The following is a 14,856-nucleotide window of genomic DNA, read 5'->3' as shown; positions in this document are numbered from 1 at the left end:
AGTGGAAATAGATTCCACAGATTCCTATGCTAGGTGTCTTCTTGACTCCGGTTCTCCAGTCAGTAGAATTTCAAAAATCTTGGTCGAAAAGTTGCACTTGACCACCCTCACAATGGAGAATGAGACTATGTGCCCCGTGGGTTTGAAATCTAGATTCAATTCAGCATCGAAAATTGAAGGGATATTTCGGGTAGACAACAGGATTTCACTTAGGACTCCTGCTCAGTCTTTACCTGAGTCATTCAAGAGAAATTTTCGGGACTTATTTCTTGCGGACCCAGAGTTCTATGAGTCTGCGAGCATCGACATAGTTCTAGGGGTAGATGTATATCCAAGTGTAATTTCTGAAGGCATTTTTATGAAAACCGGTTTGCCAACTGCACAAGGTACCATCTTTGGCTGGACCATTTACGGCACTTGTCCTATATAATAATACTATTTGCACTATTAAATTAAATACGCTATATCAAAAAAAAAAAACAAACGGCACGCTATCATATATTATTCTCTATTTAACTAAATATTATCGAATTTAACAAATTGTATACTGAATTATAATCATGAATTGTATTTTTATTTCTAATATTTCAAATAATGTAATATAATGTAAAAATGAATTAGCTAAACAATGTTCTAATGTTTTTATTTTCTTTTAGCTGAAACAAGTATCTGAGTCTCCGAGCAATAATTCTATTTATCCTTTGCTGCTTAAATACCGCAATGGGGGCGGTAATGTTAATGTTAAACCTCCCTAATACAGAATTAACATTAACCCTGAAAATGTGCTTCACTAAAGCTTAAAGTTTTATAGTTTATAGCAAAAAATTGACTATATTTACTATCTCGCTCTAACGAAAATTGTCTCTAAGAAACTGTCAAATATTAAAATAAAATGGATCAGCTACTTGTTTCCGCTAAAACATAAAAATAACTTTCCTATTGTAAACTGAACTTCATACTGGTAAGAATTTCTTCCTCCAGAATAATAAACAATAAATTCCATTTCTTAATTCCATTTGTTGTTTCTTTTCTTTTCATTTGTTGGAACCTTTTGTTTATTATTGAGCAAACAAATCGATTGGGATTTGTTTTGGTTCAATGAGTTAATTTCCAATTCTCCAGATTCCATCATCTCCAAAATCATCAGCATTTGAGTTAATCATAATAATACATGTCTTATGTCGATTTAAGCAAAAAAAAAATTCAAATAACGCCCAAAAGTTCACCGGTATTAGAGTTATTGATTCTGAGTAAAATAACGAAAAATTTATTTTCGGTCACGCCTACTTTTGGGTGGGGCTATTAAGTTTCATAATATTTTAAACATTAAAGCCCAAAAAACCAAAAAAAAATTTTTTTATTTGACTCAGAATCAAAAAGTCTAATAAAGGTGAAATTTTGGACGTGATAGGAAATGTTGCTAAACCCGACTTAAGTGATGTTGTTTTCATTTTTTTTAGTGTGAATTTATTTTTTTAACAAATATATTTCATTAATTTTAACTTACAAATACTGCTTTCAACGAAAGAAATTTAATTTGAATTCCTGTATATAGACTTTATTGGGCTACTGTATGTTACAAAATCTTACAAACCTACTTTCCGATCCAGACAAAGAACGTATTGTACATAAAATCTACAAAAAATATTCCGATACTGACCGTCATCGTATTGTGGATGCAGCCAGTAGAGGAAACGATTGGGTGGAGTTAGCGGCTTCTCTTAATATTTGTTATAAAACTGCCCATCGTTGGGCAACCCAACCAAATTCAATTGCTATGAAAAGAGGTGGCAAAAACCCACAGTCGTTGGAACAGGAAGAAATTAACATTATTATAAGTTGGATAGAAGAAAGACCGCAGTTAACCCTTCGGGAAATATCTGAAAAAATTAATTCTCAATTCAACAAACGTGTTTCCATTACGACCATTGGAAATACTCTTCGCGGCAAGATGTATTCCATAAAGGCCGCTCATTTACAACCAATTTCCATGAATACACAAATTAATAAAGATAAACGAGCGGACTACGTTAAAAAAATGAACGATTATATCAGATATGTAAAGCAGGTTGTCTGGATAGACGAGACCAATTTCAATTTATTTTGTCGTAGAAAACATGGTTGGTCCTGTGTTGGATCGCGAACAGTTCTTTCGATACCTACTTCCCGTGGACCCAACATCTACCTGATAGGTGCAATTCGTACCGCAGGCATTATTCAAATGGATAGTCGTAGAGGTTCGTTCACTGCCGAAAGTGCAAACGAATGGGTCAAAAGATTTCTTGATAGATGGCAAGAGTTGGGTAATCAGTTATCTGAACTCGTTCTGGTATGTGACAATGCCCCTTGCCACAGTCGTTTACGTGATATTTTCGACAACTCACCAGCAACACTGTTACGATTGAGTCCCTATTCACCAATGCTTAACCCTATTGTGCTTAAAGTATTGTGAAGTCAAAGATGAATATACCAACCGTAAATCCTCCTAATGTAGGAGAGCAGAGGATTTTATATCTTGAAGAATTAATAAACGATTGCAAGTCCTGTATAACTACTGGAGATTGCAGTAGAGCTATACAACATCATTCCACCAAAGCGCTTTGGAATTGCAAGATATGCCTGTTGGTCAATGAGACTATGTACATATGGTTTTTGTTTAATGTATATTATTTATGTAGATTAAAATAAAATTTTCTGAATTTCATTTGGAATTTTCTTAATTTCCATTAGAATTTTCCCAATTTCATTTGGAATTTTCTCAATTTCATATTGAAATTCTCAATTTCATTTGGAATTTTCTCAATCTGAAATGGAATTTCTCAATTTCATTTGGAATTTTCTCAATTTAAAATGGAAATTCTCAATTTTATTTGGAATTTTCTCAATTTAAAATGGAAATTCTCAATTTCAATTCGAATTTTCTCAATTTGAAATGGAATTTCTCAATTTTATTTGGAATTTTCTCAATTTCATATTGAATTTCTCAATTGCATTTGGAATTTTCTCAATTTAAAATGTAAATTCTAAATTTCATTTGGAATTTTCTCAATTTAAAATGGAAATTCTCAATTTCATTTGGAATTTTCTCAATTTAAAGTTGAAATTCTCAATTTCAATTGGAATTTTCTCAATTTAAAATGGAAATTCTCAATTTCATTTGGAATTTTCTCAACATCATGTATAATGTTCTCAATTTCAATGAAAAATGGTGTAGAACAAGAAATTTAGGAACAGAATTAACATATTTTGAGAAGTATTAAAATAAAAGCTTATTTTTACTTAAAATATATCCATATGCACTTGTATGTGAGATTTTGTCTTCGTAGGATACCGTTAACCTATTCGCAGGTATAACCAAACAAATTTAATTTTTTTAACGGCAGTTTCAAAACTCCAATTTCAAATTTTTAAAAATTTTGTTAAACAAATTTCGGATTTTTTTGATCATCACCTGGATTTATTGAATCCAATATGTACTTTAAATTTTTGAAATATGGAGATTTTGTCAAAAGGTAGTTTTTGGTAAAAGGATGTTTTGATTAATTGATTTAAAGCTAATAAACAAATTTTATGTTTTTTTTAATAAACATCAAAATTAACTTTTATTTTAGCAAAAAATCAAAATAAACTTTTATTTTTTCTCGAAAAAATGCAATTCAAAAAATAATTTTTATTTCTGATTTTCATTTTACGACTCACATTTGGGACAGTTATCATGCGTTTTTACAGCTTTAACATAGCAAAACGTAATGTGTGTATGAAGTTTAAAATATATTTTTTATATAGCTGCTTTTACCCAAAACTCGATTGTTATCCGATTTTGCTAACATTTAGAGCATTGGTAAGCGAATAGAGAGATTTTAATTTGTGTGCATGCATACTGGACAAAAAATGTCCAGTGAAAAACATCACGTTCTCTATCTACGAACTGTCACTTTTAACACTCTCTTGCTCTCTCGTTACAAGTTTTTAAAAGTAAACGAACGGAATCTGTAACATCTAGTGATAATTTGTACAAATTATCAAGTACATGTGTGCATATTTAGTATACTAAGTTGCAATTAAATATTTTTTTTAACAATCTAAATACGGCGACTTTTATCGATCTTTTTTAGTTATTCTAAAGTTTTGGGATAACGAACTCGATTGTGCGACTTTATTTTTCCGATTTTTCGATCAATGGGTTTCAACAAAATAAAATATACACTAGGAATCGAACCAAAACGCAACAATTCCAAATTTGTTATTGTTATGGACCTCCTCATAAGTACATATCTTTTGCTAACACTGTTTGCGCGATGCTTGACCGTTTACTTTTGGTTTATTGCACAAGACCTTTTGTTTATTAATATGTACATCCATCCACACGTATTTGCTATTGTTTTTTATTTTAGTAAGTAACCAGCTGTTCTAGGAGACAATCCCGAACTAGTGATTTTACCCATCATTTAGGGTGGGAACTAGTTACTTCAATAGCCACGTGACTAGTTATTTTAAGACGTGTATTGAGTCAATATTGCCGCTTTGGTCCAATTGGACCAAAATTGGTAGTTTCAAGTTAACAAATTGACTTTTGGTAGTTTGGTTGGTTTGTTCCGATATTTGTCGTATTTTGGTAGGCTACGATATTTCTGAATACATAAGTATTTTTAAGAACAAAATAACTAAAATAATAACGAAAAAACTACTTATGTTAAGCCAAAATAATAAAACTACATATTTGCAAAATATGAAGATAGCATTTTCTTAAATATTTAGTTTAGTCAGGTAAATGTATATTTATTTAGTAGTGTTGAGTTCAAAAAATGCCAAAGGGCTCTCAAAACTTTTATTTTCTAATAATATGTGTTATTATTCAATATTTCAGTTTCATCTGACACTTAAAATGTCCAATTATGGAAATTAGGACGCGTAATTTATTTCTATATGAAACTTATTTGTGTTGAATTTTTTCGGGATATCAACACTTTTTGGAGTTTTATGCTCGTTTAAGTAATTTTCGGAAGCGGGCCTTATATGGGAGCTATGGTCAATTATGAATTGAATTTTTAGGTGTAATTTATTTGTAAAAATGTTATTTAATATCTATATAAATCAAGCATTTATTATTTCTGGAGGACATTTATATGGGGGCTATGTGAAATACATGGACAACCAGACAGACGTACGGAAGGACATCGTTAAATCGACTCAAAAATAAAATCTCGAAAACTGAACGATTTTAACATATTTATGATTGTGTGTTATTAAATAACTTTCTTCCTCTGCACAGAGAAACAGATTCGTAGTAGCAACCGAATTTGTTGCCAATCAAATGATTCGGTTGCACACATAGAATTTTTCGGTTCTTTCAACAGAAAGTCAGTTAATAAAGAAGAAATTCGGTTGACATAACCAAATTTTTGTTACTCCTTCTAAAATTTTTTACCCACAACTGTAAAATTCGGTTACTAAGGCAATCATTCGATTGGCAACAAATTCGGTTGCCATCACGAATTTGGTTTCTCTGTGTGGGTAATTTTATAGCAGCAATAATATAATTTTAAGTTAACTATTAATTTTGAAACGAATCCATATAGCATTTCTCAAATATTATACATTTGGTAGGTTTTGGTAGTTTTTAATTAGAAATTTGGTAGGAAAAATATTTTATGAGTGGCAACGCTGGTATTGACCCTTTTTGATTACAATGAGACTGTACGATAGCTGGTCGAAAGTAGTCAACGCATTGGATTCACAAACTGGTTACATAGCTTCAGTTACCTTACTAGCTACCTAACCAGTCATTTCAACATGTACGGTAGCTAATTGGCCTTAAATATTAAGCTGAAAAGACATATCATAGACAGTCCAATAAACGATTGCTTGTAAACAAACCTTTCTCCGACAACTGTCCAATAGATTGCTTTTGGTGGGTAAAATAATGTGCAGTACAAAAAAAGTTTATCAACAAAAAAAGGTATATCAACACAATTTGTATAAAACCAGTTGGTACGAATTACTCAAGAAACGTTTAAAGTGTCTACACTCCAGATTACTTAGAGACACTTAAGTGGCAATTCTCTTCATGCTAGATTACTTGAGATGTATAAAGTAACCAATTGTCTTCTCTCTGCACTACAAAGAGCACATACGTGTGAAATGACCAAAATATATAAATTGGAGTCAGCCAAGTGATAAGACATTTCTGACTATTACTGTCTTTAAGAGATACATTACCTACTTGCTTATCTGCTGGGTAGATACTAAATAAGTATGTTTGTGTATTGTATGCACATAGGTAAATGTGTATATTTATGTACGAATGTGTAGCTACTATTAAGTAAATCTAATTAACATAGTTTTCCGCATAATTGTATTGTAAAAAAGTCTTAAAAAACTAACATTAAAACATAATTAACAATAATATTTCTAAACTATTTTCGTAACTTATATATGTACATTTAACAGTTTTTTTCATTTTTTTTATTTTAATTTAAATTTTATTTTTATATATTTAGTTTCTACATACACACATAACAAATAATTAAGTATGATTTCTGAAACTGGCGAAATAGTGTTGGTAACTGGGGGCAGTGGTTTTATAGGTCAACACATTATAAAACAACTGCTAAAAGATCAACATGAATTGAATATCAAGGAAATCCGAACTGTAGATTTGGTGCCGTACAAAAATAAGATTGATGGTGAGTTTTTGAAATGAATTTTGATAATTCTAAAGAAATTCTATTGTATATGTATACATGCTAAATAATATTATATTGCAGATGAGAAACAAAATATTCGAATGTTTGTGGGAGATATCTGCGAACCGGATGCAGTGGCGGATGCTTTCAAAGGCGTCGATACGGTGTTTCATTGTGCCGCTTTGGTTAGTTTGCAATATCCACCCAACTACAGGCAATTGGATCGTGTTAATGTAGATGGTAAGTTTTTATACCCTACACCACCATAGTGGGTAGGGTATATTGGGTTAGTGAAATATAACGCCCAAAAATATTAGTCTAACACAAACCTTGAAGTATACCGAACGAATCACTTTCTGAGTCGATTAAACTATGTCTGTCTGGCCGTCCGTCCGTCTCGCTGGCTGGCCATGTAAACTTTGTGCTCAAAGTAAAGGTAGCAATTTTGAAGATATTTCGATAAAATGATATATATATATGTAATTTGTTCGGCACAAGGACGATCGAAGCCTATTGAAACTGGCTGAAATTCCGAAATTGGACTTTATCTGTCATACATGTTTAATTTTTATTGGTATCTACATAAATTTTACACCAAATAAGTTTTATTTATACGGAATTCATGTCACCAAATTTTATTATGATCGGTCCATAATTAGTCATAGCTCCCATATCACTTTAACATGCATAAATAAATCTCCTAAAAATGTTGGCATACACATAAAATTCAAAATGAATATCTTTCATATAGACATAAATCACTCGCGAATATAAATTATTGACATTTTAAAAGAAACATGTTTTTACTCATTTACTTAGTGTAGGGTATTATATTGACCGACCATACTTTCTTTCTCGAACATTAAAAGAAATGTGTAAATCATAGGGCATAGGGTACAACTAGAGCAGTGTTGCCACCAAGAAAATTATAAACTACACATGCCTCATGTCTAAATTACACATACGAGAAAAAATTACACATGTAAATAAATTTTCATGATTTCAATAGGAGAAATTGTCTAAAATTGTCATGAATATAAAAGTGGACTCTGGGATGTTTGGCCCAAATACGATCACTTTATTGTCAATGGACAATTTTCACTTGCTGTGATTTTAATTTATCCAGGAATTGGATATATGAGGGGTATTAAAGCAAGGTTAGCAATCTCTTTTTTTAGTGAACTTTTCTAATTTAATGAATTCTTGAGATCAGTCAAATATGTCAATCCCAAATACGCTTTTAACAAATATTAATCAATGTCCATTCGGAGATTGTTTCATTGGAAATTGTTACATTTCTATTAAAAATTTAACAATATTTAAAAAATTGTGCTATTTTGGCTTTCGAATTTTAATTTATTCCTAATTTATATTAAGTGCTTTGAAATAAGTTTTGTTTTCAGTTTCAAAGATAAATATTTTTTACTATTTGTTTAAAAATTATAGCTGTGATCATTTTCCTTCCCAGTAAAAACTTGTAACGTTTATATTTTTAAAATTTGTAGTTAGAAATTTGAAATAAAGCTTCCAAAAAGTAAGTCAATTTTATTGTTTATTATTTAAAACACATACCAGAAACCAGACAGACAATAGCATAAATACAAAACAGTTCTTATGGGTATAAAAAATAACTAGTAACAATTTGTAAATAAATTTTTCTCACACAAATTCCTACGTTCTTGTTTTTTTCTCTTAAGATTGTCTAACGTTACCCCGAAATAACTGCAATTACCGTTACCGATATAATAGTTTATACCGTTGTCTGTAAATACCGTTACCCTTATTCTATAAACAATTTAAAATTATAAAAATAAAAATTTTCGATTTTGGGTTATTTTGAAAATTAAAGTATTTCCAATAACAATTTGTAATAACTTGTAAAAATGTATAGTTATTGAATAGTATTTGTTGTTTTATATTTTTTTCATGTTGGAATCATGATAAAAAATATAGAAGGTAGCAAGGCGTATTAACAAGGTGAGTGCGTCCCGGCAACAAATACAACAGGCAATTTGTTTTTGTTAAAATGTACGGTAAATGTCAAAATCAAGGCGAATTAAAATATTATTATGTTATTTACAATAACAAATGTAAACATAAACAAAGTTTGACATATAGTGTACATAAAACCACAGCGAATTAAGAAACAGCTGATTTTATGCACTCACCTTGTTAATACGCCTTGGAAGGTAGTTTCAATCAAAAATTTTTTTAAAATAAGGTTTTTTGAAGTTTCCTTTTTTTGTGAGCATTATAAAGAGCGTTGCCACATTCCAAAAAATGATTATGATTTTCGAGAATTTTTTTAGAAAAAATATGTAATTTAATTTATTATTTAACTAAAAATGTATTATGTTGTGTTGGGAGTTATTGATTGAATTCCTAACGTTCGATTACTTATTAAAACACGTTGACTATTTTTATATGTTTGCATTTTCTTCATTTCTTTTATTACTATGTAAATATTTTATATCTTTTAAATGGAGGTTTAATTATAAGAGACAAGTAGCACACGGAAGAATGTATTTTCAAGATCTAGCTGAGCACTCTCAGAAAATATAAAAAGTCTTTGAAATCGGATGGAAAACAAAAAATGGCACGCTTTTAACAAATTTACATGTCGAAGGTGCCCTACTTTGGGTCCCATAGCGCCGCCATTGAAGTATTTGTGGGGTTCATTTTCAAATCTTAAACTCAAATATTCCTTGGGTATGCCGATTCTACTCCAGTGTGCATAGTTAATGGATTATGATCGGTAATAATCGGTGATATATATCCCAAAATATGGTTACATAATAAGTAGTATTTTGGAATTACCTTGTGTTCATTGGGACGGCATTCATATCAAATCTCACACGCTTTGTTTTAACTGAAATATTACTTTTAACTAAATGGTCGGAGCACACCATTGGCTGTTTTGGCAAATCTTCTTCGCAAGCTTTACATATATCCATAAACTGTTGTTGTTGTTGGGTAAATATTTTTTCTATTTTTTTAATAATTTTCAAATTAATGAAAATTATGTATTCCCAAAGGGAAAATTTGAAATTGATATGGCATTACTATTTTTACGAAAACTTCAAAATCCTTAAGCATGTCAGATATAGAATTTGAAAAAATAAAGAGAGAATGAAACTACCTTCTATTTTTCTACTATGGTTGGAATTAAAAGTCTTATATATAAACTAAAATTTAGTTTCTATTACCAATATTACGCAAACAAAACTATCACAAACGGCGAAATGTCCACTTGGAAAACCAAACATAGCAATATCCAAATTACTTATTATATTTTTCTGCAAACCTTAATGTTAATTTAGTTCAAACTTGATTCATATCTTCATCTTATATATAAATAGGCCACACGTTTTTTTGTGGTACACTTTTAAGTATGTTATTGTCCACCAATATTAATAAAACATATATGGTTTTCGAACTTCGGCCACCGGGCGATCCTAGTACATATATATAATTCCATTATACTGAGTAACAAACGAGTACAATATAATAAATATAAATACATTTCGATATACTGGATTTTTATTTATCAACTAAAATAGAGGATATTGCTACTTTCCCTCATATAAATGTACATATTTATTTCAGTCGGTTTTGAAATCTGAACAATCCATAGTTCATTCATTCAATTAAAATCCAAAAAATAGATAAAAGACATACATTGACAATATATTTTGGATATAATTGGAATTTAAAATTACACATGAATTACACATTCACTCAATTACACATGGGCTACACATCCAAGTTAAAATTACACACAATATGTGTAATTACACATGAAGTGGCAACACTGAACTAGAGGTGCAACTGAGAGTAAGCTGAGAGTAACAATAATTCCTCTCTTCACACGTACCTGTGATATGTGAATTCAACATACTTGTGAGAGAAATTAACACATTAAAATACTTGAAATTTTACCTTTGATTTTCCGACTAAATACAGACCCAACCACTTTATTACACTTCTATACACTATTTTATGATTTTTTTTTAACAATTTACAGCACATTTTATTTCCGAAACACGTTAATTTTGCTCAAACGAAAAAAAATATTTTTTATTAATTTTTGACACTTAATTTTATTTGTGGTGGAATTTAATTTATTGAACATAGTTTCAATTTTTGGTATTGAAAATAGAAGAAAATTTACATAAATTAAAATTTAAACATTTTTATACAACTCAGTGTGTCTGGTGAAAATTAAAAAGGCACCAACACAATCTCAAAACTTTGTACTAATACATTCTCACGACTTAGGTTTTTGACAACAGACTTAGGTTTTTTCCCTCTCAGTAACGCTTCTATGGATATATTATTGTATGTCATAGGCATAGCTGCCAGATTTGACGATTTATCGTCATTTTGACGATTTTTGGTTTCAAAAATAGCAATTTGACGATTTGACGATTTCTTTCTCGAAAATGACGATTTTCTGCATTATGAAAATATGGTACTATTTTAAGAAATAGTTGAAGAATATTCTCATTTTGTTGGTGAATATGAAAGGCAATATATAGATTTTGAATTTGGTCAATTAAATTACTGAAATAAAACGGGAAAATCTAAAGCAACTTTTTCTATTTTGAATATAATGACATTACCCCATTCAATTGAAGCATTATTACCTTTCGAATGGACCACCTAAAGAGTGGTGCTATATTTTAATGAAATTATCTTTAAATAATAATGTCAGATTGTTCAGATTTAGACTTTAAATTCTATTTTATGTGTTTTATTTAAAATTAAAAAAACTTCTGAATGCAACCTTATATTATAATTAAATTGAGCTTTACTTTTTTATTTTAGTGATCCCTTATTTATAAACTTCAATTTTAAGAAATGTTTTTTGATATACGTTATGTTCGTTCACTTTTTAAATAGAAATTTAAAATTCCTGTTAGAAATCTTGACCTTTTTAATTTTCCGATTTTTTTGACGATTTTTAAAATTCTAAATGACGATTTTTTTCTTTTTTATCGGGATATTGACGATTTTTTCCCAAATTCATCTGGCAGCCCTGGTCATAGGGTATAACTAGAGGCGCAACTGAGAGTAAGCTGAGAGTAACAATAATTCCTCTCTTCACACGTACTTGTGATATGTGAATTCAACATACTTGTGAGAGAAATTAACACATTAAAATACTTGAAATTTTACCTTTGCTTTTCCGACTAAATACGGACCGAACCACTTTATTACACTTCTATACACTATTTTATGATTTTTTTAACAATTTACAGCACATTTTATTTCCGAAACACGTTAATTTTGCTCAAACGAAAAAAAATATTTTTTATTAATTTTTGACACTTAATTTTATTTGTGGTGGAATTTAATTTATAGAACAGAGTTTCAATTTTTGGCATTGAAAATAGAAGAAAATTTAAATAAATTAAAATTTAAAAACTATGTACTAATACATTCTCACAACTTAGGTTTTTGACAACAGACTTAGGTTTTCTCCCTCTCAGTAACGCTTCTATGGATATATTATTCTATGGTGTAAATACTTTTGCGACATTATAAATATTGGGAAATCGTTTCTGTTTGAAATATTTCTAAGCAAACGATTGCTCAATTCACGACCAATGTTGCATCGTAGTATACTAGGTGCTAGAAACAAATTATAGCAAATTAAGATAATACAAATACTATTGTTATTACAAAAAAGAAAACTCAAAAAATGACCTATGATTTGTTTTAAAAATAAAAATATTTTTTTTTATTCCCAGGTACCCGAGCCGTAGTTGAACTTTGTGTGGAACACAATATTAAACGCTTAATTTATACCAGTTGTGCCTCTGTGTGCATGGTGCCATTCAAGGGACACAGTACATTCACATTAGTTATAAATCAAACTGAATCAAAAGCTCCTACTCCTAAATATGATGCACAAAATCCTACCGATTTTGACAAAAACTTCTTAATACCCGGTTATTCGTCGTCCAAATTGCGTGCTGAAACAATAATACTCAATTCGAATGGAGCCATGTTAAGCAATCAAAAAGATTATTTGACCACTGCGGCCATAAGGCCACCACTAACATACGGCGAGGCCGATGAACTCTTTGTGCCAAGTGTCCTTAAATACCTAAGCAAACATAAATATTCTTATCCCAGAATAGCAGGTGCAGGAGGCAAGCAGCAAATATCGTATGCAGGTGAATAACTAATTAATATTTTTGCATAATAATGCAGGTGCACAGCTACCTACACATACAATATTAAAATTAATTACTAAATATACATATCTATTAACTTTATTTTAAGGAAACGTCGCTTGGGGTCATATTTGTGCTTATAAAACTCTAAAGTCTAATCCAAAAGCTATTGCTGGCCTACCTGTTTTCGTTACCGACGATACCCCCATAAATGACATTTCAAGATTTATACAAAAAATGGCTTTGTTGGGGGGCAACTTCAAAGTTCGCCATACATCATGGTATTTGCCTCACTTTTTATTCTTCTTTATGTCGCTGTTGACGGAATTATTTCTCAGAGCTTTAGCTCCAGTTAAAGACATGTCTCTGAAATTTTCTCTTCGTGCTATTAGTTCTTTCACTGCCTCTGTTATGATGTTTAATCGTCTGAGAGCTGCCATTCATATGGATTATGTGCCGTTAATTGAAGTGGAAACTTCTTTGCAAAAGAGTGCTAACTGGTATTCCAAATGGTGGGAAGAGAATATCTCAAAAGCAACTGTTAAAGCTAAAACGAATTAGAGCGAAAGCCGAATTGTTTTTAGTTTAAACAGAAATAATTACTAAAAGAAGTTGTTGGTGTTTGTATTGTTACTTTTACGTTTTTTTATATGTTCATATGTTTAATATATTGTAATAAAAATTGGATAAAAAAATGTTAAACAAGTTTTTTTTATAGATTTTTGCTCTAAAGAATTTAGAAGATAGATAGATTTTTAAAGATCAATTTTATTTTGGTGTACAACAAAATTTCATATAAACTTACAGTCTCATTGCACATACATACATAATTTGACTTTATCCTCTTGCCACTAAAATTATTTACAGACGACAATACATACTTTGTATATCTACATTTCAAAATTAAAATATTATTGAAATCTTTTTTCCACGACAGTGTGTATAAAAATATTTAATTTTTAGTTGGTTGGTATTTTTCAACAAACTTTATTTTTATTATTATGCATTTTCTTCATATTAGTACAGATATGCAACAAATGACAGTTGACAAAAAAGTAATATCGCACCGAATGGCTATTTTGACGTTCTACAACAATGTTTCAATGGATGTAGTTTGCACAGCGAGAGAAAAAATTTAATTTTAATTTAACCGAAAATTGGACTTTTTAGAAAACCGGTTTTTCGGTTAACCGAATTTGAATTGTATCAAAAAAGTACCATCGTAATAATTTAACTGCCCCTCGCGTCAAGGTTCAAATACTATTTTCTACTAGCAGTAAAATTGTGAAATTATGTAAGTAACTTCAACAATTTTAGCATAATCTCATTATAATACCGGTATGATATCGGTATGATATTGAAGCTGATATGATACCGTTATTGATTTGCAATTTTTTTTTTAACGATATCTGTTGTCAACCTTGATTTTTTCTGAAAATAAGTCCGACTTCAAGTGTTTGTCATGATGTATTGCTAGAATAAGTTGTTTTTGGGTGTTGCGTAACAATTATTTAAAGGTTTCAACGTTATTAAAATTACTTTTGGGAAGATCCATGTGAATGCGGACAGGAGTCGGATTTACCATTTCCATTTTTCAATGGAAACTCATTCCGATGTAAAAATATCGCGATTTTAAAATTTAAAAATTTGTTAAAATTGTCTAAAATTATATACTCATAATTGCCAATAACTTTGAAACTCCTCAAATACCAGAATAATTGTTGACTCCATTTTAAAGCCAAAGTTATTGTCCATAAAATGGTGTGAATAAAAATTGTATATATTCGGAGTATATACATATTTCAATGTAAAAAATATCGAAGATCGCGTTGTTAAGAACTAATAAAGAACACGGTATGATGACACCTAAACTCTCTACTATATTCGTGCAAATTCAATGCAATTTCGATGGAGACTCGATTAGTTCAGGAGTTATAAAGAAAAAAGTTATTAAAAATACGTTTTTTCTTATAAATACATAAAAAAAA

The 14,856-nt window shown here is 30.0% G+C and overlaps 1 protein-coding gene across 1 annotated transcript; it reads left to right on the top strand.

The window, feature by feature from the left end:
* Positions 1-6,504: 6,504 nt before the first annotated feature.
* LOC135963147 (sterol-4-alpha-carboxylate 3-dehydrogenase, decarboxylating-like) lies at positions 6,505-13,569 on the top strand. The gene is made up of 4 exons (XM_065514921.1): positions 6,505-6,686; positions 6,768-6,926; positions 12,440-12,868; positions 12,978-13,569. Exons 1-4 carry the CDS (start codon positions 6,533-6,535, stop codon positions 13,427-13,429), a joined length of 1,194 nt encoding a protein of 397 aa, XP_065370993.1. The 5' UTR covers positions 6,505-6,532; the 3' UTR covers positions 13,430-13,569.
* The last annotated feature ends 1,287 nt before the right edge of the window (positions 13,570-14,856 follow it).

The sequence above is a fragment of the Calliphora vicina genome, unplaced genomic scaffold, assembly GCF_958450345.1.
Source record: "Calliphora vicina unplaced genomic scaffold, idCalVici1.1 scaffold_18, whole genome shotgun sequence".
In the NCBI taxonomy this organism is placed as follows: Eukaryota; Metazoa; Arthropoda; class Insecta; order Diptera; family Calliphoridae; genus Calliphora; species Calliphora vicina.
The sequence above is the reverse complement of the archived record's forward strand: the minus strand, read 5'-3'. Positions and strand labels throughout refer to the sequence as shown.